At 47.2% G+C, this 26565-nt stretch overlaps 1 protein-coding gene and 1 long non-coding RNA gene across 12 annotated transcripts in view; one reads left to right on the top strand and one right to left on the bottom strand.

Annotated features, from left to right (window-relative positions):
* The window catches only part of TSC22D1 (TSC22 domain family member 1), a 78509-nt gene extending 76592 nt beyond the window's left edge, over nt 1–1917 (top strand). For all 11 annotated transcript variants that reach the window (NM_001397703.1, XM_046912387.1, XM_046912472.1 and 8 more), the window contains one exon: nt 555–1917. In NM_001397703.1, the coding sequence (NP_001384632.1) occupies nt 555–812 (258 nt within the window). In that variant the 3' untranslated portion in view covers nt 813–1917. The remainder of the gene's footprint in view (nt 1–554) is intronic.
* Nucleotides 1540–10402, bottom strand: LOC121109061. The gene is made up of 2 exons (XR_005843802.2): nt 9169–10402; nt 1540–7022 (listed from the first exon to the last, which is right to left on the bottom strand). It is a non-coding gene; the product is annotated as an uncharacterized LOC121109061 (long non-coding RNA).
* Nucleotides 10403–26565: the final 16163 nt, after the last annotated feature.

The following is a 26565-nucleotide window of genomic DNA, read 5'->3' as shown; positions in this document are numbered from 1 at the left end:
GCGGGGAGCGGTGCCTTCGCTTATCGTGTTTTTTTGGTTTTTTTTTCTTGTTTGTTTTTTACTTATTTTCATTATTTTTATTATTATTTTTCGGTGCTTTCATGTTTTCACGGCTGTTATTTTTTTTGAACTCGCCCCGCAGCATCGCGCATCCCCCCTCCCGGCGCGGTGCGGTGCGGCGCGGCGCGGAGCGGAGCGCCCCGGCCCGGCCGCCCTTTGTTGGCGGAGCGCAGCCCGGAGCCGTTCTCACGGGAGCCTCCGCCGACTGTTGCTAGGCAAACTCCGAGCCTTTAACTCCCGGCTATAAATAACTCGGCCGCTCATTGGCCGCTTCGCGCTCTGACGTCACCCGCGGCCGCGCACGGCCGGCGGGAGGGAGGGAAATGCGGCAACCTGCGCCCAGAACTGGCTGCAGCCGGTGCGCGGGGGGCGGGGCTTGGGGCGGGGCCGCGGGGGGCGGGGGCGGGGCCTGCGCGTCCCCCCGAGGCGCACGTGTGCGGCGGGACCCGCGCCCCCGGGCCGCCCCCTGACGCCCTGCCCGCCTGTTCCCGCAGGACCTGGTGAAGAGCCACCTGATGTACGCCGTGCGGGAGGAGGTGGAGGTCCTGAAGGAGCAGATCAAGGAGCTGATAGAGAAGAACTCGCAGCTGGAGCAGGAAAACACGCTGCTCAAAACGCTCGCCAGCCCGGAGCAGCTCGCCCAGTTCCAGGCGCAGCTGCAGACTGGTTCCCCGCCATCCTCCGGCCAGGCGCAGGGCACGGCACAGCAGCCCGCCCAGCCGGCCTCACAGGGCTCGGGGCCCTCGGCGTAGCCATGGGTGGCACCGCCGCCCCGCCGGCCTCTGGACTGCCCGCAGAAGGGCTGGTGGCGTGCGGCCCATCCCCGGCACCTTGCAGGACTCCGCACCCCGCCAGGGGCTCCCCGCACTCATCTGCCTCCCTCGTCCCTCCCTCCCCTCTGGTTCGAAGGAGGCTCCGTTCTTAGGTTGATCGAGTGAAACAAACTTCTTCCAGAGAATTAGCACAAGGACGCTGGGACGCGAGCAGCTTCTGCAGGTGGCTGAGAAACGAAGCTGCATGCCTGAATTTTCCTTTTCGTTTGTTTGTTTTTAAATCTGCTCATCCAGTGATGCGACCCATACAAGTGCTTTTCCAGCTCGGAAACGTGAAGAGATAGACTGGAGTGAAAAACAAAGTGATGGCTCAACCCCCATAGTGCACCCGAGTTCCGAGTGAGGACCGGTGCGTAGGACCTCAGAGGAAGAGGGAGAAAGGTAAACTCAGTGTTCAACACTTAACTGTCACCTGAAACCTTAAGTGCAAATATTTGCACCGTTTTCTGAAGCAGTGGACAGGTGCATAAAGCTGTATTATATATAGAAGGCAGGTAGGTGACGTACAGCCGGGTCATAGGAGAATTACAATGAAGGTTATTTGCCTACTGTATATTTGTGTATTTAGTGTAATTACTTTGTAAAATAGCAAACTGTAACTATTTAGGTTGTACAGATTGAGGTTTAGTTGTTTCATTGGCTGATCTGAAGAAGTTTGGGAAGTTTTTTTTTTTTTTATGCTACATAAACAAGAATGCACCTACGCAACTGTTCAGAATTTGGCAGATTTATGCTGTTTGTGTAACTTCTGAAGTTCCCTGGCTGCTGATTATCTTGAAGTAAATCTTTCTTCATTGTAGTTTGGTTCAAGACAGGAAAAACCACTCCAAAAATTACCAAGCCCCCCTAGCAAAGAATTAAAAAAAAAGAAAAAAAAATTGGATTTCCCAGTATGAATTTTTGCATATGATCTGTATAGTAGTATGCATATGTTTTTGTGCATGTTCTCTAAACAGTTGTAACACGTCAATGTATTTAACTGTTGCACTTGTCAACTTTCAATAAAGCATACAATGTTGATAAATCACTGTTTGCATATTGTAATAATGTTAACTGCAGTCATTTCAACATGTTGCAATTGGGCTTGGCATGGGCAGACCAGGAAGCAGTGCTGAAATGCCAGGAGCCTTGAGTGCTTTCCCTAAGCTGCAAGCACAGGAGCTCAAGCAGCACCCATGCTGGCAGCCATCCTGCAGCTCAGTGTGGCCGGTGTGGGGGCATCACATCTACAGCACGATGAGATTGGGCTGAAACTCGTGGATGTCCAAGGATACCTCATTTCCACACCCACAGCTCTTACCTTGATTCTTTGCTGAAACTGTGTGAACTTGACACACGGTATGACATCTACATTTTTGGATTATGGAGGAGGACTTCCAGCTCTACATGAAGATAAGAGAGTTTTCCTCCATTTTGGAAAAAAAAAAAATGCTGCTTTCTTCTTCAGTAGTCATGATTATAATATGTCCAAACTTAAACCTACAGCTCTACAAGTGAAAGAGTGCAGATATGGCATGGCTGTAGCTTGCAGCTGGGATAGTGGAGGGGTTCGTAGTTTTACAGTGGGTCCTATTCAGTGGTGTTAAGGATATGAATCCCAGGTACTTGCAGTGTTCATCACTGATGAAATTAAATATAAAGTGATTGCTTCTTGATGGAGACGCTTGAAAGCATCCAACTTTTAGGATGGTGCTGGAATTTGACTTAAAATGTAAAGGTTAATTATGAAGTTGCTAGAGTCTTCTACACAATGGCATATAGAAGTATGAAGAGATGCATTTCTTGGGGAATCCCGTCTTTGAGAGTAAGTAGGTGTAGCAGAGGAAATGAGAAGGCAGTGGGTTCAAAGTCAGGATAGACCATCTTTTTTTCTGTGACTTCAAGCTAAATTCTTCTGTTGGGTTCAGGTCATGCAAAGGTTCGCGCACTGCTTTGCTGTGCTGCAGCACGAGTTGTCGTGCTACCCTCCCTGGGATCAGTATATCAAAGCAACTGCATGAGCATGTCCCTGTGGGAATGCGAGCTTTAATTCGTAGTTTTCATTCTCAAGGCTTCAGTCTGTAATTTAAAAGGATTCTTAATGAGCAAACAACAGAGGGAAAGGCTAGATGCTTTTTTCTGACGGATTAAGCTAAAATTAGAAATTGATGATAGCCTTTATGGCAGAACAGCGCTTGAATTATCTGAATCTGACAAAAGGAATGCTAATTCTGGGGCTTTGTAAGTGGCTTAATTGTCTCCAGTTGCCTTTATATGCTGAATGTCTCGAGCACTTCCAGGCGGTAATGTTGAGTACATAAGAAGTTGATGTTAACGTGCAGATAGGCGTTGTCACCCGATTCGCTCACCGAAACTTGCAAACAATGTTTTATGTTCAGAAATGAGATTGACCTCTGGATTTATTTCTCCGTTTAAAGAACAGCCTGAGCATATTCAGGATTTTTCTTTTTTTTTTTTTTTGTCAGCTGTTCTTTAATACAATGTCTAAAAGCTTGAAGGCTTTATGTTAGATAACACGTCGATAATTTTTAGTACGCTGTGCTTCGCTGTTGGCAAATCTAGGCATTTGTTCTTTGCAGGATTGTTTTAATTGCTTTAAAACCATGGAGCCAGCTTCTGGAGCTGGTTATTAAGTTGCTAAAGTTAGACAGCAGAACTTTGTGCAGAGATGATGTTAGCAATCACTGTCAAAACTGAAGCCTCTCAGTGAAACAGGCTCCGTTTGACCAAAATTTCACTTGAGACCGAAAGAAAGTGTAGACTTCTCAGCTTGTTGTGTTGTAATACTGCTGGAATGAATTGTTTTGACTTTTTGCTTTTGTTCAACAACAAATCATTTTTCAGAGCACTTTAAATCAACTGGCCTCAATAGCCAAGGTCTGGCAAGTAATTCTAAGGCAAGTCCAGATTGTCCTCATTCTGAAGGCTTTGCAAGTGCTTCAGAAAGAGAAGTAAGCTCCATTACTGTCTGAAAGCTGTCCAGAGAGCATGGAGACCAAGCCTGCAGCACTGCAGTAAGCACAGTGCCTTAGAGTTGCCTCTCCCTAATTCTTTTGGAAGAAATCAATGCCTGGAAGGCAGCTTCCTATCCTCCAGCTGGAGAAAGAAACCAGCAAGGCTATTTGGGAATTACCGCCCTCGGTTTCTGTAGCTCCAGCGAATGTATTGAGATTAATACAAACAAGTTTAATTACTATTTATTCTTTGTGGGGTGGAATAGCAATACTCAAGCTTGCTGGCTGTAGGCATGCTTGTTTAGCGTAACATAGCATCTTGACCAGTATCGACCATTCACATTTTAGGTGTTGAAATACTTCTTGCTTTTGTCCTTTGGATGATGTTTTTAACATTCTGGAGAGTTTTCTGCTGGAATGGACCTGAGACAAGTCTGAGGCGTGAGGCTGGAAGTCCACCCAGCTCTAGGCCTGCCGGTCAGCATGGCTTCAGATGTGTGGAACTGAGCTGAGCAAGAGTGACTGCTGGAAGGAGCTGTGGGGAAGCCTGGAACGAGCTGCGGAGCTGCAAGTGCATGTTTGAGGAGACCAAAATACACTTGCCACTGGCCAAACTCTTCTGCTGTGATGAGTAAGCAGACTTCCGACTGCCTTTACCTCGTACCGAGCTAGGCCAATAAACAGCATGGCTGAAAATCCCAGGGCAAGGAGTTTCCAGCAGACACTGGCAACTGCCCTCCCGAATCAGGGTCCGGTTTCCAACAGGAGCAAGGCCAAGCTCAACAATGAAGTTAAAAGCCAAACTGTGGAGAAACTAGCTTCCTTACGTTGGAAATGCATCAAAAAAAGGGCAGCAGTTCAAAAGGGAAAATGAGCAAATCTGTGAAGACTTTCCTTGAAGCTCAGCACCAGGTTGTTGTTCCTTGAGATGACCCCAGGAGAGCTGAGTGAGAACAAGAAGCAGTGAGAGTTGGCCTAGGGGCCCCCAGAACCTGCTTGGGTGCAGACAGCTGAGCGTAGGGAAAGCAGTTCTCTGAAACCTTGTTCTTGGGCTGAGCCAGATTTTTAGGTCATCTTAAAGTTTGATTCTTCATCTGCCTTGGGTGGAGGTGGTTTTTCAGTGATGTGTATGTAGTAATACATATTGGATGTGGTTCAAGTTGTCATGAGATGGAGGGGGAAAAAAAAAAGGTCACAATGCTGCAATTCTGTCTTCTAGTTTGGATGGGCTGAGAGCTCTCCCCCTTAGGAGCTCTGAGGGCACCATGAAATCTGAAGGGGCTTCATGAGATCCAGCATGTACAAGCTCAGGGCAAATCCACCTGAATCTTGGGAGTAACCAATGGCTTTAAACTGGAGGAGGGTAGATTTAGAATAGTCATTAGGAAGAAATTCTGTACTGAGGGTGGTGAGACACTGGAACAGATTGCATAGTGAGGTTGTGGGTGCCCCCTCCCTGGAAGGCCAGGCTGGATGGGGCTGTGAGCAACCTGTTCTAGAGGGAGGTGTCCCTGCCTGCAGCAGGGGGTTGGAACTACATGATCTTAAAGGTCTCTTCCAACCCAAGCCACTCTATGAGTCGGTAAGGACAGAGAATAAAAATGGCCAGTCATTAAAATCAAAGAACAAGCCTATCTGACCTTCCTGAAGGGCAGCAGATGTGTTGGTCAAGGAGTATGGGAAGAAGGGGAGAAGAGTTTGTGGATCATTTAAATCATGGTCATCTGCTTTCCGGTACTATATATATTCAGGATCTTCAGGAGCTGGAAGCTGGGTATTTTTGCCAAGCTTTTGAATCTCAAGAAGAAAGTCTTGTTCAGAGTATCTGCTTGTTTTGTGCTCCCTGAGGAGGCCACAGTAAGTGGTCATTCTTCCTTCCATTAGTTTTATTACCGAGAGCAAGCCTGTTCTGCCTCTCTCTTGCTGCTGCTTTAATCAAAGCCTTGTTCCCAGATAGCCATCAGAAAAGACATCTGCAATTCAATTAGATCTGTGCTTACACTCGCAGTCTCTGTGAAGCCGACTGCTGTCAGAGCACCGTGCCCTCCACGTTGTGCTTGCTGTGGCTGCAGCATTGACACTCGGCCCCTTCTGCCTCCTCCGTGGGCTCATCCTCTTGCTGGGCCTCCGGCTTGCAGGCGCATTCAGGGGCTTGAGACAAGGACCTGTGTCTCATAGGATGTTGGTAGGAGTGCTTCCTCCATAACCAGGACAAGTCTGACTCCTTTCTTCTCATGGACTTCAGCCTGTAAAAGCATATCCCCTGTTGGTGGCTGCCTTGATCTCCTACAGGGCCATCAGACTCAAAAGCTGAGCATCTGTGAGGAATGGCTCTTCAGAAATACTTCCTTGACCTCCTCTGTGGGCTGCTGTCCCAGAGATGAAGGTGCCCTCCCAGTGGTGTCAGGCTGTCCCCGCACACATATCGCAGCCTTGTGTAAAAGTGCTCTGAAGGGTGTTATTGAGTGATTTAATGGTCGCATTTCAAGTGTTTCTTAGAGCTGGTTATAAAGACTCACAAAATCACAAGTGAAAGGCGTCAGAAGAGAGGCTTGTGTGGGCTTCCGTTTAGAAAAGATACAGTTGTCAGAAACCCCAAACCAGAAGAGAAGAGAGAAGTAAAGGTGAGTGGTGGGAGTGGATGTGGTTTGCAGCTTGCTGCAAGCTTTGCCTCCTTCAGTTCTTTGCTTGATGGAGAGGCAGATGTAGCTCAGACCAACAGAGCTGACCTCACCGCTGATGGATCAGGGTTGCTGTGCCGCCTGGATCTGGGGGCAGAACGGAGATTGCTGTACCTCACCGCAGTCATGCCAGGAGATTGGATGTGTCTGCTTTGAATTTGAGGACACGTTCGTCATTTCCTTCAAATAGAATTGTGACATTAATTCTCTTGGCTGCAGTAGACATCGCTCCATTTAAGACTTCTCACAAAGCACATGGTCCAGCTTCAGAAGAGGACAAGGGGAGTGAAAATACTCAACAGCACCTTGGTCAGAAGGCTGCTACCATTCTCCATCTGCCCTTTATAAGGGATTCACTCCAATTTGGACAAAAAAAAGTGCTTTGGGACAGTCAGGATGAGATGAGGAGAGGATGGAAATGTAGATACTTGTAGATGGCGTAGGAAAATGTGCCCCAGTCCTTCTTCCTATCTCCATAGGCTTCGCCTTCAAACCTGATTGGGAATGGTGATGGGTCAGGTTCAGTCATGTTCTTAATGAATGTCAGCTATCAGTTTAATGGATTTGTGTGGAGGACCTGAGCCAGGACAGACTGTTTTCTCAGAGGGCCGTTATTCCTGTTTACTTCTTAAGGGCCACAAACACACTCAGGCTTTTCAAGGAATGCCAGGGCATGCAGGGAAAGCTGAAGCAGCTCCAGCCTATGATAGATATGAATAAAACATGGCTGGGGATGTGAAGGCAGTTCTAGGGTACAGGGTGACTGTGAGAGCCATCATATGTGGCCTGTTGGATACCAACACCCGTGTTGGAAAAGTCATAGCTGAACCGTGTTTTTATTGCAGCCCTGAACTGCTACTGGCATTTGGTGGCCTCAGTAGCCAGTGAGGTCCCCTTCCTAGGAGAGGCACGGCTTGGGGGACAGGGTCCTGAAATGCCACCTGGCTTAATGAGAACAGGTTTCTGGAGCTGCTCTGAGCTCTTGGTATTCATATTGCCTGGGGCAAGTGAAGATGCAGCCTTATCTACTCCAGGATTGGCTCCCAAATCCCTGTGGGATAAAGGGATCTTAACATTCTTATTACATTTTTACTGCCTGGACATTGCCCTGGGCACCCTGCTCCGGGTGTCCCTGCTGGAGCAGGGGTTGGACCACATAGATCCAGAGGGACCCTGACAGCCTCAGCTGTGCTGCGAGTCTGTGGCTTTTAATAAACGAAGAGGAATGTCAATGGGTAGGGAAGTCTACTATGGGCCTCTATTTGTTTCACAAGGCTGCCAGTGGAGATCTGAGGATATTTCTGGGACACGTTTCCTGGCTCACTGCTGTAGTCTATGTATCTACGACAAGCCTTCCCCTTGCCTGCCTACTGGAAAGCCCCATGGAATATAGGAGAGTATTTGAATAGCCCAGGGAAAGTGAGATTCACATTTTTGATTGGTGTTGGTGCTGCTGTCTTCCATCCTATTGCTGAAATACTGTTCCTGTCATTGGAGACAGAGGCAACAGAACTGGCATTTCCATGATGGAAATGGAAATCAGCAGGGAGCTAAATGATGTTGTTTGCAGCAGGGTTGGATCCTTTCCTTTTTTCCCAAAATAAACTTAACGTAGGCATTTGAATTAATGGGGAGGAATGCAAAATGTAAAAAACAAACACACAAAAAAAACACAATGAAACAAAACAAAACAACAAACCACCCCAAACCAGAAACCCACCAAACTGACAAAAGCTAAATCCACCCAAACCAAAATAAACAAAAAGCACTCTGCAGAAGGCAAGAGCAATTCTGACCATGGTGATTTCTTCTGGCTTTGGTCATGAAAATGTACTTCAGCAGTGGCTGTTCCTATTAATCTGTCCAGTACCACTGGTGTTGCAAGTTGAAGCAATGCTTTCTGCTTAGTGAACTTTTCATCTATAGCACCCTTACCTGATGCTGTAGCACCCTTACTTTACCCTTATTGGTGAGGGCTGACTTAGCCCATCTATCGCAGCACCTCCAACTGGCTGGGATCAGCAGCGGGTTATGGATGAAGGCACAGAGCTGTCCTTGATTCTGAGCATCTTCTCACCTTCCAACAGCCAACAATTAAAGGACTTCTCCAAATGGACACTGCACCGAGATGTTTAATAATTGCCATTGGCGTATCTTCCAGTCATGCCTTAAAGCTCATTTCCACCCTTGCATTTTGGCATATTCTGTGACAAATGCCACAGAACGGTGCAGCCCCAGCCTCCCTGTGTGATAGCCACAGTCATGCTTGCCTTGTTGTCCCATCCCAGCCTGTCTCTCCGATGCTGCTCCTCTTCTGGAGCAGGAGAGAACTTTGGGTATTGGCACTCCTTATTGACATTGATTTGCTCTGCTTTTGTGGGCAAGACATCAGATAAGATATCGTTAAATGGGTCACTTTCATTTCTGGTTAAAGTTTTACTTTCTCCCTCCAATGAGAATATAATCCTGGCAGGGCTGAGAGAAAAACCCAGCCAAGGAAAGCCATAAATGCCCACCCTTTTGAGATGATGCACGTGAACTTCATAGGCATCAATTTCCCTTTCTAACAGGAGGGAGAAGAAAAACAACCCTCACTTTGGATCTAAACTTTCACCAAATGCCATTTCTACCTATACTTACCTCCAAAGTATGCTGCTGAGGCTCCAGGTGATGTCAGTACAGACAGATATATGTCAGCTATGATCTGTGTTAGAAGGACACCCAGGATGCACCTTTGGTGTTGCTAATTTCTGATGGCCTTATCACGATGCCAGGTGCATTTGATGTTCCCATGATAGTCTGAGCTCCTGGAATCATGTTGCTCCTAGCGGGCTTTTATACTTTCTATTAACAATGAGTCAGCTTCCAGCCTTTAGCTTCTGAGTAGAAAATATAAATGACCTGCAACGTACAGAGCCAGAAACCTAAAAAGAAAGAAAAGAAAAAATCCCAAATTATTTTTTAGTATTAAATGACACACCAGGCCTGAATTATGAATTTTTTTGGATGCTTTGAAAGCACTGGTACTACATCGGGGCTAAGTTTCTCCCCTGTACTCTGACAGTTGCACAAGCTACCTTTGCTGTTATGGTGCTCTGATCCGGCAACAGATTAATCAAGGGCTTGAGGTTAAACTACAAGGTTAGTCTTTCCTGTTCACAAAGTGAAGCTGTCGGGTTTTTCTTGATCAGCGATAGCTTTGTGGTATACGATCACAGAATCATTAAGGTTGCAAAAGAGCACATCCAGTCCAACCATCAGACCATCCCTACCATGCCCACTGACCATGTCCCTCAGTGCCACATCTACACAGTTCTTGAACACCTCCAGGGACAGTCACTCTACTGCTTCCACCGTATTATTATGTTGGATCCTTATTCTTCAATATGTTCTATCAGTTTCTCTATGAAGGAGCATACCCACAGCATTTTGTCCTGTGACTCATACTGTATGCACATAATCATGCCAAAACACAAATTGCTTTCGTAGAGGGAATGTATGATCACATAGTTCAGGATCATAAAAAGCGATTCAGTCTCTTCTTAAAGGAAGGAAACAAGGGTGCAATCTATTTCCCACAAAATTGGAAGGGAAAAACAGACAGTTGCTTTTAGCTGTGCAAACAGGTAAGGAAAGCAGTATTCAAAGTGGTGTTTCACAATGCTGCAATTGTACTGAGCATCACAAGATTAGACCCTGCTTTTGCTTCAGAAGCGATGACATTTGTTCCTTCACCCCTAAAGACTCTCTGAAGCATTTTTATTCCAGTATCTGCAATCTGAGCAGTGTACAGCACCAACCAGTCCCCATTAGATGGCTTCCTTGCAGAAAGGGCTCTCTGCAAAGCAGGCTCAGGGGCTGGTGTCCCTCTGTCCCCAGCGGGATGATAACCATAATGTCCTCAGTGTTCTCTCATGGTGCCATGAATGGCAAGGGCAGCCAGAACCTTCTGACCACAAGTTTCTGAAATCTCAGGTTGTGTTTCACAATAAAAGATCGAGAGAAGGCACTGCTTTGGTTTTGTTTTGTTGTTGTTCTCTTGAAACCCACTGGCTAAATCAACGGGACGGAAAAATAGCAACAGCCATTTCCAACAAAAATAACCAGCCACAGTAAGAACTCCATCTTGAGTCCTCTCCATGTTCTGTAGGCTTTGAAGGACAACATCAGGAGCGTATTGAATGAGGGAAAGCTATTATTTGAAGACATAGTAGTTAGACCTCTTTCTTCCCCATAAAGCTGCTCTCTCTCATGAGCATGGCAGGCGATTTGGTTTATCTTGAGTGCCCTCAAATGTGTGGACAGGGAGGTTTCCAAGGGGACAGCCCTTTAGGCAGCTGTATTCTATCATCATCAGAATGATTAAGCAAAACAGCCCAACCCTATGATTCCACATAGGCATTTCTCATGTACCACGTTACGTCTGGCAACTGCTAACAAAGGTTCATATTCACATGGGACTGCTCCATCTGGAAGGTGGCTGTGTAGGCAGCCTGTTTCCTCAAACCATGCAAATAGAGAGGCAGAACATGCCGTACGTTGCTGCTTGGCAGATGCCTCCCAACCCAGACAAAGTGCTTTGATGGAGCATGTGAACATGAAGCACTTCCTCCCCTGTTTGCTTAGAGGGGCAAGGCACTTCAAAGAGAGCAGTGGAATGATAGAACAGTCCTGCTAGGGATGTCTTTGGTTCTGGTAAAGGCACAAACATTGTATGAGAAGATGTTCTAGCAGTAGATAAGTGACACAAAGACCTGCAGACCTCAGGGTGCTGAGTTTTATCTGTGGCTCCCATTCCTGTGACGACTGTAACTCCACGACCATGTTTAGTCCTCTCTGGTTTGGAGGACAGGCAGGATTAGGAGCTCCTAGATGGAAGCTGAGGATCATGGGGTGGTTTGGAGCTGGTAAACAGCCATTCTCTTTAGGCCACAGCTTCAAAATATTTCCATTTGGGAAGAGATGGGATCTTTGGAAGCTGTAGTTGTCTTTTCCAGGTTGTTTCCCTCTCCTGGTGAAGAGGGAAGCCCTTGGGCACACTGGGCTCTGTGGTCTCTTGGGTCTTTCAGCACACAGGATGCTTGGAGGGATGGCACGAGCTAATGGAAAACCCTATAGGGTAAGAGGGCAGCACGGGCAGTGACAAATGCTGATTTTTACCCAGAGGAGGAGGAGGTAATAGGAAGAGATGCCAGCAGACAAGCAATAACAATACACTGCCCGTGAAAGGTGGGTCCTCTTTATAGGGAAGAAAATACTGAATTCTTGGCTTTCCAAAATAAAGTAAAACTTTGCTTAGTGCAGATGAACTTTTGAAAGCAATTTTCTGGGAAGAAAACCATGGAAGTGGTGAGCCCTTGGGAATGAAACACCCGACTTGAGTTCCTTCTCATTGGACCCACACTCCCAGCCTCCCAGTCTGGATTTCTGTCTTTTTCTCCCACTAATGATTTATTGCATACTAAAATACTACTATTGAATTGAAACGGCAATTGTACATGATACTACAGCTTTTGTTTCTAAATAGCCTGTTAAAAAAGGGAGAAGATGAGCTAAGGCTCAACACTTCTTGAGCAACGAGTGCTATGCAGATGCTGGAGTCATTCTCGGGACAGTGACCTTCCCACCCCAAAGCATCAGGGGAGGAAAGTAGACCTAAATATGCAGTGTCCGTGCTTGGCCTTTGTTTATAATGCACATACTGACACAAAACCCCAGGGTGTGGTGGCAGGGCTGTGTGCTGGACGTGCTCTGAGTGTTGACGCTGCACCAGCATGTGGCTTTATTGCTACAAACACTTCCAGCAATGAAATGCCTGAAGGTCAGCGTGCTGCCTATGGTCTCTTTGTGACCTTATGCTGTGTGATATGAGTCCTACGAGTCCTTCAACCCGAGGCTGGTTCCATTACATATTTGAAATTATGTTATCTGAGCTACGAAGGACTTCGTCTCAAAAGGGTTGAGTGCTGTTCCTTGAATGACGCATCTGACGTTGGATGCAGAGATTCATGTGGCCACCAGTACAGCCTACATCACTGCTGTAATGGGACGTGCACAGGGACATGAGCCCAGGGTCAGGCACATCTCAAAAATGTTATCTCCTGAGCTGGAATCCATCCCACTTATATTTAGGTGTTTCCTAACACCAATGTAGAATAGCTGAAGCTGTCAGAGAGACCTGTGGAGACCATCTGATCCAACAACCCACTCAGAGCCAGGCTAACTTTGATATTAGAACAGGCCACTTAGGGCCATATATGGTAGATCTGGGGATCCCTCCAAGGACAGAGATCCCACAGTCCCTCTAAGCAACTTGTGTTTGTGAAAGTTTCTTTCCTAATACCCAACTGAACTCTTCTTTGATGCAACTTTTGTCCAATTTCTCCAACAGAGTCATCTTTGGTTCCTCAAAATTGTATAACTGAGAACAAAACTTAGGACATCTGCAGTTCCTCGCCTCTGTTAGGGTGTGGTAAGTGAATGTCCGAAGGATCAGTGTCCATCTCTCCCTGCTGGTGAGACAAGTTCTCCTTGTTCACACTGTTGCCTTTCTGCTACCATTTTTCTGGGCTGTGGAGGCCCATAGGAGACAGCCAGCCCTTCCAGATCTGCTTGTCCCCAGGAAGAGCTAGGATGGCACCTACTGACGGGCCAGGAGATGACCTGCATTCAGGAGGAGGGAGCGGAGCTGGTCGCCTTCACCTGTTCCCTACGCAGCTTCCATGTTCAGGGCCATGTACCCACACTCACGCATAGCCCCTCTTTGGTGCCCAGGTGCTTGGTGCCATGCAAAGGGGCAGGAGACATATACGTGGCTATGGAAGAGCCCTTGTCAGCATGCAAATTAAGACAGAAATGACAACATGCACATTTCTTTTTTTCTTGGTGCGTAGCTTCAGTATTTGTTATTGCAGATCCAGGGGCTCTCTGTGAAGAAAAGCATCGCAGCTTAAAAGGAAAACACATGTATGAGGGCCAGTTGGGAGTGCTGTGTTTGAGAAACACGGATGGGATAATCCTGCAGCAATTAACTTATTTAGGAATGACAAAAAAGCCAGCAGGTGTTTGTTTTGCTCTCTGACAGGGGCAATAATCTTTTGTGTATGAGGAGGCTTTCGGGAAAAGCTTTTTAAGTTGAATCCATCAGAATTTTTTCAATGGAACGTTTCTGACAGAAGATGCTGTTTCATTTTTTTGTTTGTTTTTGGTGTTTTTTTTAAGGAAAAGGATTAAAAATGGTTAAAAATGCTAACAAAAAGTCAAAATTACATGAAAGCAAAATACAAAAGGCACGCTTTCAATTAATGCATTGCTTGTTCTAAAGAAATCTGGAATTTCACAATGATATTTGAATGTTATATGTTATGTAGGGCTTTTTTTTTTTTACATTACTGCCGACATGCAATGAAATCATCACAGCGCATAATAACATCTTATCATTTCTAGCTCAGAGTGTTGCCTGTTTGTTGTAGTGAAACAGTTTGGCGCCCGATCAAAGTGTCTCCTGACTGTCTTGTAAAAAAAATAATGTCAAACTTCCACTACAACACAGACAGGAGACACTTTGATCTAGAAAAGAAAATATGTTAGTGTTTACTAAGTGGCAGATGGTTTTAATAGTTTTCAAATGAAACAGAATAGAAAAAAAAAAAAAACAAAACAGTACAATATTCTTATATAACGTGCAGTACTAATGAAATGTCACAAAATGCTATGAAAATAAAACAAAGGAAAAGTGAGGCACTGGCACAGGTTGCCCAGAGAAGTTGTGGATGCCCAGTCCCTGGAGGTGCTCAAGGCCAGGCTGGATGGGGCCCTGGGAAGCCTGAGCTGGTGGGTGGTAAACCTGCCCATGGCAGGGGGTTGAAACTAGATGGTCTTTAAGGTCCTTTCCAACCCAAACCATTCTATCTACAGTTCTATAATTCCGTGAAGCAAAAGTATGAAAGAACATTTCTGGAGAGAGCTTCTCAGGTCATGCCTTGCCATTTTCCGAGTAACTCAAAACCATGTTTTTCCTTCCAAATTGTCATGAATCATAGAATCATAGAGTCTTAGAGTTATTAAGGTTGGAAAAGATCACTAAGATCATCTAGTCCAACCATCAGCCCATCCCTACCATGCCCACTCACCACGTCCCTCAGTGCCACACCTCCAGTGTTCTTGAACACCTCCAGGGATGGTGACTCCACCACCTCCCTGGGCAGCCTGTGCCAATGCATCACCACTCTTTCTGAGAAGTGTTTCCTAATATCCAACCTGAACCTCCCCTTTGCAACTGAAGTCCATCACTTCTCATCCTACCACTGTTACCTGGGAGAAGAGGCCGACCTCCACCTCACCGCAGCCTCCTTTCAGGTGTTGTAGAGAGTGATAAAGTCTCCTCTGAGCTCCTCTTCTTCAGACTGAACAATCCCCCACAACACTGCTTTGTCTGCCAGGGAGCCACCAGCCTCGTCTTTGTCCCCACCATCGGGCAGTGAGACCTGCTCCAGATTAAGTGGCTTCTCCTCTGGGATGTCCCCTGGGTGAGCAAGAGCATATTTTTGGTGAACACATTTCTCAAGCAAAAACAAAACCACAAAGAGGTGCCTGGTCTGCTGTTTACGAGCACGAACTTGAGATTACTAGCTGTGGCCCATTGAGGTCTGTTGCAGTAGGTGCCTGAATCAGCAGACTGACTCAAGCCATCAAGCACTGGCTATCTGGGAAGCGGGCGCAGACGTCACAGGGCTGTGCATAAGCATTCTTTTGTAATAACAATAATATTTTTAAAAGCATCAGCGTCAAACAGGATGGTGTTGTTGTGTACACACAGCGTCATCAACACAGCCCAGTGGGAGCGGGGGGGAATCGGAGCGGTGCTGGGACAGAATGCACAAAGGGTTACTGCAGGAGGAAGCGTGGGGAAGAGGAAAAGCAGATTTCAAGCCCAGCATCAGCCAAAAAGCTGAGACTGAAGGAAGCTGCACTGGAAAGAAAGAAAATAAAGGGGAATTGAATAGATCCAAGCCTGCTGAGAGGGATGGAGAAGGAGAAAAGCACTGCAGGAATGAAACGGTTCCAGTACTTTCCGCAGGCAGAACAGGGCAAATCTGTCACAGGACAAGAACAGAGAACGGGACTGTGAAGGGGACAGGAAGGGGCATGGTGAGGGGGTGCCCCCAGGGTGCTTCCAGCCCCTTCAATGTATCAGGCTGAACTCTGGCTGCAGCCAGCCGTGGATTTCGAGTTCTTGTGGGGACACGCAGTGGGGATGCTGATGTGATGGGGTCAGGTGGAGACAGCTGATGGCGCGTCACACCCCAACATGACATCCTTAAGCACTGGCAGTGAAAATTGCTAAAGGAACAGGCCTGAGAGAAGCTGAGAGAGGAGTGGGTCTGGCTGTCTGGCCTGACGCCTGCAGTCCTTGAATGTGCTGTGCCCTCTGTGAGCATCTGGGAGAAAGATGTTCCTCGTTCCTTGATGCAGAACATGCTGTAAGAGCTGTCAATCCCTCCCTTTGTGAGATAGCTAAATTAGCAAATAAAACAAATGGAAAAGGAGATGTCAGTGGATTATCTCAACAGCTTCAGTCCACTGAGTTGTGCTTTGATGTCCCACTACTGTCCAGGCACTTGGGGACACATTTAGCTATCATGGCATTGTGCATTCACAGGCTGATTTTCACTCCCAGGCAATTTGATAGAATCACAGAATCATAGAACCAGTGAGGTTGGAAAGACCACTGAGATCATCCAGTCCAACCATCAACCCATCATGCCCACTAACCATGTCCCTCAGTGCCACATCTATGCAGTTCCTGAACACCTCCAGGGATGGTATCTCCACCACCTCCCTGGGCAGCCTGTTCTAATGCATTATCACTCTTTCTGAGAATAATTTCTTCTAATATCCAACCTGAACCTCCCCCATGCAGCTTAAGGCCATCACCTCTCATCACTGTTGCCTGGGAGAAGAGGATGATCCCCGCCTCATCACAGCCTTCTTTCAGGCAGTTGAAGAGGGCAATAAAGTCCTCCCTGAGCCTCCTCCAGACTGAACAATCCCAGTTCCCTCAACCACTACCTGTAAGATTTGTGCTCCATACCCCTCACAGCTTTGTTGCCCTTCTCTGGACATGCTCCAGGGCCTCAATGTCTTTCTTGTAACAAGGGGCCCTTTGCATTTTATGAAAGAATTATGAAAACTATCTCAAATGCGTAGAAGACTGACACAGTTTTTGGTGCCATGAAGAGCCCTCCATGGAAATAAGAGAGGGGAAGAGGATGAGAGAAGCTGTAATGACAGGTACTGATGGAAACAAATGAAGGGAATTACTCTGCTGGTGGATGAGGAGCAGTGGCAGGAGAAGCATTAGTCAGGTTATACTTTGCAATAAAGCTCTTGGAAGGTCAGCGGCTGAGAGAAGTCCTGGCAGAGGAGATGGACTCCTAGTTGAGAAGCTTACAGGAACCAGGTGGAGACTTGTTCTGCAAAACACAGGGTGCAGCTGGTGTTGCCTAAGTGGAGTTTCCCACCTACACCATAAGCTTTGTGCCCTGTGCCCCTGCACACAACCCCAGGACAGATCTGCTGAGGTGGGGGCCCAGCAGGCACCGTGGCACAGCCATTTGAGAAGGTGAGGGCCAGGTTGAGGTTGGCTGGGGTCACAGAACTCAACGTGCAGTTCGGAAAGTGTTTCCATGAGTAGGAAGTATTTGTTCAAACACAGCCCCTGTGGCTATTTTGCTCAAGAGTGAAGTCTGATTTTCTGAGAGCCAGAGCTAAACAGAGGCAATTATTGGCTCCGTGTTTTCGAGATGAGTCTCAAGATAATGAAACTCATTCAGCTTCTCATGTGAAATTCCCACGTAACTCACTGTCAGCTGAGTGCAAATAATGAGCACCTCTCGAGGTTCGATGCTACCAATGTTTTAGCTCAGAAATCAATCCATTGATGGAAGCCATCATTTACCACTGGAACAATCGTGTCATCTCGCTCCTACATCTGGATGTGAGTTTTAGGAGATGAGGCTGCCTTTTTGGCTGCTCTGGGGACTTCTTTGAGCCACAACACACTCCTGCTGCCCCTGTGTCCTTCTCCTCCACCTGACAGTGCTCCAGTGCTCTGGGGTGGGTTTTGTGCTGCTCATCCTGATGAGGCCATGGTGGTGGTTCCAGCACTGCCGCTGCCACCGCCACCGGTGATATGGTGGACACATGGGATGCGATGTTTGATCTTCCTGCCCAAGTGCTTGAAATGGCCATATGGCTTGTCATGGAAAGGAATAACTGCTTGGGGATAAACAGAAAGGGTCAGATGTGCCTAAGAAGACGCTCCTTTTTTTTTTTTTTCTTTCTTTCTTTTCTTTTTTTTTTTTTCTTTTTTTTCTTTTTCCTTTTTCTTTCCCTGCTTAGTTGAAGGTCACAGAGACAGAAATCCATAGAAGACCAAGTATGGCAGCTACTAAAAGTGAAGACCGAACCCAATTACTGAACCCAACTTTGTTGAACTCAAGCAATTCTGAGAGATACAAGGAGGTGTTGGGGTATATCCAACATGACTACTGGAGAATGTGGGAAAAAAATGCCTACAAAATACACCTCAAGGCTTCTGAAGATGTGGGTTGGAAAGGTCTGTAGGTACCAACAGTGCATGGTGCAACTTGGAAAGGTGGCCCAGTTCAGCCCAGTTAGAATTGTCTTCTCCCAGATGTGCCTCAACTAAAATTGAATCTCAGAAGCACATTTTGTTACCTTTACTCACCCCTAAGTCTGCTTCCCAGGGGTTACCAGAGCTGCTGCAGGCAGTTACCCACATGCAGCAGACTCCCATCTGCAGCCCCATGCCCTGCAGTGAAGTGCTGGGACAATTTGCTAGCAAGACTTGACAGCAATAAAACAACAAGTGCTGAAGTGGACTTTCTGCCTTTTTCTAGAGCTTTTCCCAAGTAACAGACACAGGTTTCAGTGGAACCATGCCGGGTGGTGACTGCTTTCCATCCATCTCCCAGCTCAACCCCTGCCTGCAGCCCTTCAGAGGTCAGTCCATGCTTGGTCTGCAGGCAGCAAAACCTGCAGCTGGGACCCGCAGGGCTCTTCTCGTCCCATGGTCTTGGTGATATGGGTGGGAGAGCAACAAAAGGAGATTTCGGTTGTTAGTGCTTTGCTCTCTTGCCCTTCTAGCTCATTCGAAAACAGACGCGGAAAGACAAGATAAGAAACTGTGGTTTCAGCTCCTAACCTCAAACAGCAAACACTCCTCAAAAACAGTTTACTATGCGGTCACGTTGCTTCAAAGAAAGGATGAGGAGCCCAACTGAAAAAAAATAAAGTATAGTAATTGGAAAATAGCGTTTAGTCACAGAGGAGCTGTAAAAACAATAGAGGATGCTCCGAGATCTGAAAGCCTCTGTGGTTCAGTAAGGTTTCTCTCCCGGGAGGTTTCTTCTTTTTCTCTCGTTGAGGTGCCACAGTCCCTGTCAAGACGGACACCTCCCGCTGACTCCTACTCCCAGCCAACAGCCAAATTGGTAAAACCCTCCCTCAGACCCCATTACAATAATTCTTTCTTCCTTTTTTCTTTCTTTTTTTCAGCCTTTGCCAGGAATATCTTCATGTGGAATTTGCTGAGATGTTGCAACTTCTATTCAGTTCATTTCAAGTCAGGACAATGAAACAGTGCAGGGCAGGGTGCTGAAGCTGGAGAGGATCACAGAAGGGAGAAGTTCATACATTTATGGTCACTTCGGACTGCTGAATTTCACTTTCACATATTGCAGCACAGTACTCGTGGAACAGGTTTGAGATTTTAAAAAAGAAGAATTAAGTACTAATGCCTCCTTGTATTACTAAGTATTCTATTCAAGTTTTAAATAATTTATTAAATATTAATTAGGAATGAATGCAATTAACATGAATCCATATAACTGGATCATAGTGGCTACAACTCAGAGAAAAAAAAACAGATGTACAGCCCAGGTGTTGCCAGGACTGTAAGCTAACAGCTTACATATAGTGGTAACTACTTGTTAGACTCAATGTTAGCCTGTGTAACATGCTGACTTCTTTCCCCTTGTATTTGAACAGTGATGGAATTTCCCTTTTTTTTTTCCCTTTCTTTCTGTTTTTCCTTGGAGTGAACAGTGAGGCAGTGGCACAGGCTGCCCAGGGAGGTGGTGGAGTCACCATCCCTGGAGGTGTCCAAGAACTGTGTAGATGTGGCACTGAGGGACACAGTGGGCATGGTGAGGATGGGTTGATGGCTGGACTAGGTGATCTCAGTGGTCTTTACTTTTAAGGCAGCATTTCAGACCATCTTCAGAGCTGTGAGGGTGAGGCAGCACTGAAGCTTTTGGTGGTCAAGGGCTGCTGAGGAGATCCCCTCTGCTGCGGGCTTTGCTTCAGTGGCCCTGGGAGGCAGCACCCAACTGCCTGTCTGTGAGCAACTCTGCCATACCACAGCCTTAATGAACAACAGGGAAAAAAATACACATGTGTGTGTGTATACAAAATATATAGAGACATACATACTCGTGTGCTTTTTTTTCTCCCCCCCCCGCAAAGCAGCTCTGAGACTTCCTCTGCAGACTTTGCTGGGGCAAATGCACGCAATGCAGTGAGCAGGCAGCTTTCCCCCTCCTTTTCAAAGAGCGTCATGGAAAAGAGCACAGCTGAGTAACCCTGTGCATTGCTTCCTCATCACATCTGCCCACCCCTACATGTCCCCCACATGTCCCCCATGCACCCACCTGTCCCTTGTGCCCTCCTGTCTTGCTGCATCCCCGTGTGTTCTGTTGTCTTCCCTCACCCATTCCCCATGCTCTTCTGCATGTCCTCCCATGCTCCTGTGTCCTGCCACTCTCCATGAGTGTCCATCTTCACCCTCATGCCTCCCATGCCCCAACATGCACCTTCCATATGTGCCACCACACCCTGTCCCCCAGCACCTTCATTTGTGTCCCTGTGTACCCCGCACACCCTCTGCACTGACAAGTGTCCCACCAAACCACACACCTCACAAAACCCCATGCATGACTCACCAGAACTCATGCATGTATCCAGGATGTGAAATTGGAGTGCTTTGGTGTAACTGGCTCCTTGTGAAACACTGAAGTGTTCTTGAACTGAGTGTGAAGGTGGCTCTTGCAGCTTGCTCAGTCCAGACTATCTCAGCTTTCAGGATCTAACACGTCTCCAGGAATTATTTCAAGCTGTAGTGAAAAAACCACATGGTGAACTGTCCAGATGCTGGCAGTAGCCCTGCAACAAGATCTGTGTCATAAAAGGCAGAGAGTACCCCAATGGCATAGCTGCGTGGCCAGGTGACTCCTGCCATAGCCAAAATCAGTTGCAAGTAACAACCTAAAGGCAACAAGCCTATTGCTAAATGCTTTAAAAATCAGCCTTCATCTCACAAACAAAGCAACAGACCTTCCCACAGGTCGGTATTCTGGTGCTTGGTTTGGGTATGGGCATTCTAAAGCATGTCCTTAAATGCTGGGGAAAACTTCATCCATTGATTGAGGTTGTTCTGTCTTTATGGAAAGACATACTTGAAAATTTTCCCCTTTTATAGGGCGTGGAGAGACGAAGACCGTGTCCATGTTGCTGCATGGCGCAGGGTCACGCCACCATAGGCATGTGCCAAGGTGACACTCCAGCCACATGGGTTGAACCCTGCTGCATCCTGTGGCCAGATATTTCAGCAGAAGGGAGAATGGGGCAAACTCTCACAATGCTTCCCCCTCCCTCCCCTGGGCTCCTGTCCCCGAGGCTCCTGCTGCCCAACTTTACTCTTGTGACCGCTGCTGAGTCCTGAGCCCACGTGTTGGTGGGCATCAAGTGCAGGACCCAGCTGTTGGCTGGCAGTCATCTGTGCAGAGCCTGTAGGAGCTAGGGCTGCTCCCTGCCCCCCAGCCCAATTTTGCAGTCCTCTGTTGACCTTCATCTGCTCTCTCACTGTGGTTCCCACAGCGTGTCCTTGCCCTCAGCTAACTTCTTATCTGCAGCCACCTCTGTCTCCTCACCCCTCACCCCTTTTTAGGCACTTCACGAAGATGCTGAGCCGCAGATCCCTGTGGAAGTTCTTTGCTGTCACCCTGCGCTGTGAGAACTGCTGTTTACTCCTGACCCCACTTCCTGTTTTTCAGCCCGTTATCTGCACACAGCAGGACCCATTCTCTGGTGCCTGAAGGGCTGCGTTTCCGGAGGAGCTCTCTCTTGCAGAATCACCTCGTCCTGCGTTGACGGAACTGTTGTGCCCGCAGGCATGGATACACCAGTCCAGAGTCACCCCAGCTGCTTGGGGACACCTCGCCGCTGCCTGTGGTAGGAACACATCAGCTTTAGGTGCTCTCTGTAGTCAAGGAGGGTAACTCTGTACCCTCAAAGAGGCCGAATTTCACCCCTTTTAGTGCTGCTGTTTTGTTTTCCATGGGGCAGCGAGTCAATCCAAGACCTTTTCTGGCTTTGTTCCTACCGTGACCGGTTCCTGCTGGCCGCCATTAACTGCTCAAAGCACAGAACCAGCAGCTGCATTGAATTGCCCCGCAATAACAGCATGAGAAGTCTATGCAGCACCTATAATAGCATCAGACTTTTCTTCACATAACACATACCGGACAAGCCCGGCTTATTTCTCTTCACTCAGCTCTGGATGACAAAAATAACATGAAATGGCAACAATTCTCTTATTGTTTTACTTAATGATCATTTTCTTCTCCCTCCTCTCCCTGCCCCTGTGAGGGACGTTTTGGCAGTTTGAAAACATCCCCCTGTTCACATTCAGTGAGTGTTACTGCAGGCATTTCTTTCATGTGACAGCTTGAAAAAAGGGATGTGAAAGCTTTCCTTCTTGTCTTCCTGGCCTTTCCCTCCATCATCTGACCCTCATGAATGCTATCCAGCAAACAGTTTGCCTTTCTTGCACGGTAAGATCTGGAAATAATTGCCTGCCACAGCACTTATTTCCATCAGTGAATAAGCTTGTGTAATCACACTGCCATCTTTGCTCCACAGTTCATTTTCTTAAATCAATCTTAAATCAAAAATGTGCTTTTATTTTTCTTTTTGCACCATTGCATGTATTTTGTTTATGCACACATTTCACCTTTGCCAATAGAGCAGGAAAATAAGGGATAATCACTCAAACACTTCAGGTATTTCTTCACCATCCCTGGGGGTATTCAAGAACTGTGTAGATGTGGCACTGAGGGACATGGTCAGTGGGCATGGTGCGGATGAGCTGATGGTTGGACTGGATGATCTTAGTGGTCTTTTCCAACCTTAATGGTTCTATGATTCTAGGATTCCAAACCACTGCCACATATGGGGGAAGAATCCCAAACCAAAGAAGTCCTAGCATCCTCAAAAGATTATACAAAGATTGGTTGTACTCCAGCTGAAGTGCCCGGTTTGTCTGACGGATGGTATTAGTTCTCGGGGCCCTGACAACCCGATAAGCCACCTTTTGTTTCACCGAATCTCCAGCCACAGATCAAAGGTTGGCTCAGATCAGAGGCTCTGTGGTTATGGTTCTTCCTGATCATTTGTTTGTGTTTGATATAGTGAGCTCTGGGATGTCATAATTTTGTGTCACTGTAAAACTCCAAGGAGACTGCTGATAAATAACAATAATACATACACAATTCATGAGCAGAGGCAGTAGCCAAACAAGAGAACAACTGTTATCTTGATGGAGTTCGTTAACATCAATTAAGCAGAAACAAGTTCTGGGGGTAGATTCCATCTTTTTTAATTTCCTGAAAATACAAGGGCCAGTATACATATTCCAAAATTTGTGCCCTGAGGAATTTGTTTCCCATTACAGGAAAAGAGCTGTGCACTGGCATGTGCTTTCGTTGATGGGTTCCAGTATCTGACCCAGGACCAACCCCTGGGTTGATGTGGGCATTACTGTGACCTGTCCACCATCCGAGCACCTGCCAAGGGGTGGTGAGCATCACTCCTGTGCACTCATCTTTATGCATTGACACCACAGAGGTGACCTGGGTGTCCTGCCTACATCCATGATGTCCCAGTGTCCTGGGATGGACTCAGGGAATGAAATGGGAGTCCCAAGCACAGAAAAGTTGTTTCTACATCTCCGCATCTTCAAAACCACTGGGCCTCTGACCCACTCTTACACCTCAGGTTTTGCTAAAAACGAAGAAGTCCTAAAACACAACTAAGTGCCCAGACAATTTCCTTAGCTCCAGAATTCACAAGAAAGCAACCAGTCTTTCTATGCTCTTACTGCGAAAGAGAGGGTATGCTATAAAGTAAATAATTTCAGCAGGCAAACATGATCATGCTTTGGCCATATTCTGCTCAGTAAGCCAGCTGCTTTTGGGCAGTCCACTTATGCAAAGCAGTGGTGCTCCTGGATTAAGTATCTACTTGTTGAACAGCTTTAACTCTGCTTCTTACCTTGGGAGTGATCTACAGCAGGATAGCAAATCTGTCCTGAATGCATACAGGCTTTCTTCATCAGAAGAGGGGTGACCAGCAGGGACAGGGAGGTCGTTGTCCCTCTTTATTCTGAGATTGTGAGGCCCCATATGCAGTACTGCATCCAAGTCTGGGGCCCCCAATATGGGAAAGGTGTGGAACTGTTGGAGAGGGCCCAGAGGAGGGCTATGAAGATGATCAGAGGGCTGGAGCACCTCCCCTATGAGGACAGGCTGAGGGAGCTGGGCTTGTTCAGCCTGGAGAAGAAAAGGTTGCGAGGAGACCTCATTGCAGCCTTCCAGTATTTAAAAGGAGATTATAAAAAAGGAGGGGAATCAACTTTTGTAAGGGTAGACAGTGACAGGACAAGGGGAAATGGTTTTAAGCTCAAGGAGGGAAGGTTGAGATTTGATGTCAGAGGGAAGTTCTTCATCACAGAAAGTGATGAGGTGCTGAACAGGCTGCCCAGAGAGGTTGTGGATGCCCCATCCCTGGAGATGTTCAAGGCCAGGTTGGATGAGGCCCTCGGCAGCCTGGTCTAGTGCCAGATCTGGAGGTTGGTGGCCCTGCCTGTGGCAGGGGGGTTGGAACTTGATGATCCTTGGGGTTCCTTCCAACCCAAAGCATTCTATGATTCTATGATTCTAATCCTGAAAGAAAAAGGTGAAGTCTAGATTATACTGAAACTTAAGAGTTTTTTTAAAGTTTACTCCCCTGCTTTCCTGGAACTCCTGTCTGAGACTCAACACCAAGCCCTTAGGTTAATCTCTCCAGGTGCTAGAGCTCAGTTCATCACAGCCGAAGCTCACCAGGTTGACAACTGTCAAGGTAGACTGCAAGTCAGATTTTGATCTCTATTAGCTGGTGTGGACGTGAAGTCAGAGGAGCTGTTCTCAGTACGTAGTGGTTTAATTAAAATGAATCAAATCCTCCATGACTGGTAAGCAGCAAAGGGGGAAGTGTTAGGGAATTCCTTGCTGCTGAGCTGCATAGAGATGTATGCAGCAGCGGGATCCCCAGCTCTTTATGGGGCTGATGAGGTCTGCACGTGGATCAGGTTCCCATGGCACCACCATGGGACAGTCCATACAACCTGGAGCCACACACCTGGGCCTGCAGTGCTCCCAAACCGTGGCATCGTCTCCCATTCCAAGTTAATAATAAACACAGCCCAGCAAAGTGATATACGGGACACGTTTATTACCATGTCCTTTAAAAGTAATTTCCTTTCTGCTCTGTTTTCTCACCGTCAGTGTAATTACGGAGTTAAGGAGAACAGGGGAAAAAAAAATAATCCAGATTTGATCCTTCCCAGATGAAATGACAAAATTAATGAACCGGTGTATCCTCTTCAGAGATGTAAAGGGATATACCTTGGGGTTAACAGCTGCATTTCAGCAAGTCTTCAAATGCACAGGCGCAGCAAAATCAACTCCATAAAGGTGTGGTTTAGCAACAGGAGATTTCGGAATGATGATATCCAAAGCCACTGCCTTGTGCTTACATGGAAAGCGGGCACTGTGGCATATCCAGCCCTGCTTTGCAAAACAAACCCAGCCACCACCATTCCTCACATAACAGCGTACCCACGTTTCGTACAGAAATGTAAGGACAGAGTCACAATCTTGACACTACTGAAGCAAGTTGCCCTTTAGCTTTACCCTAGCTGGGGTTGCCCGGTTGCTGCCTTGATGTGTGTTGTGCAGAGAAATGCCACGCGTTTTGTGTTGCATGTCCTTCCTCTCCTGCTCCGTAGCCCCATCTCCAGGGGCTCTGTTTAACCAGGGGGCAGAAAATAATCCCTGCTGCAAATCACTCACCAGCAGGTGCCCTAAACTGTATTAATAGTCACAGAAGCCAGAAGGCTGAGAGAAGTGTAAGTGAGGGTGTGCAGGCGGAAAGAATGGGACTGTAGGATTTCTCCACACCAGTGTACCCAGTGAGAAATAGTTTCCATGCATGCTTTCAAACGCTTCTGCTTGGAAAGAAAGGACACAGCCTTAAGGCACGATCCTTACAATGGGCTCTGTGTAAGATGCTGCTTATATGCATTTGTCAAGCTGCGGCGAGTGCAGGACGGCATGGCAACGTGTCCTCATTCAGCGGCGCTTCCCATGGGCAATGGGTCATGCTGGGAGCTGGGCAGGCCGCTGCTTGGTGCTGGCAAAGGAAGCAATCCAAGGAGCATCCCGTGACTCTTGAGAGCCCTGTTGTGTGGCCCTTTTTGGCCCAACCAGCTGGTCATTCAGCCTGGTGCACGGCTTCCGCTTTTCATTGCGGTGGTGTTGTGAATGGGAATATTTACTATGGCTGAGGGGAGAGATGGGTGCCCTCGGGTTGGTGCTGCTGGGACATCCTCACTCTGCGGGTCAGGCATAAAGAAGTAATTAAGTGTTGTCCTTCCGATCAGGTCAGATTTCAGCTGGTGTAAATCAGCACGGCTCTGCTGGGGTCCATGGAACGAGCCTTGCCTGTGCCAGTGCGGGTGCTGGACCAGTGCCTCCCATTGTGAGCAGTCACAGACACCGCTGAGTGCCATGGAATAAGAATGAAAGTTTAATAAAATCACATTTTGCATTGTCCTCAGTGTGGGCAGGCCAT

Source organism: Gallus gallus, chromosome 1 (genome assembly GCF_016699485.2).
Source record: "Gallus gallus isolate bGalGal1 chromosome 1, bGalGal1.mat.broiler.GRCg7b, whole genome shotgun sequence".
NCBI classification, from domain to species: domain Eukaryota; kingdom Metazoa; phylum Chordata; class Aves; order Galliformes; family Phasianidae; genus Gallus; species Gallus gallus.
This window is presented reverse-complemented; position numbering and strand designations above follow the sequence as displayed.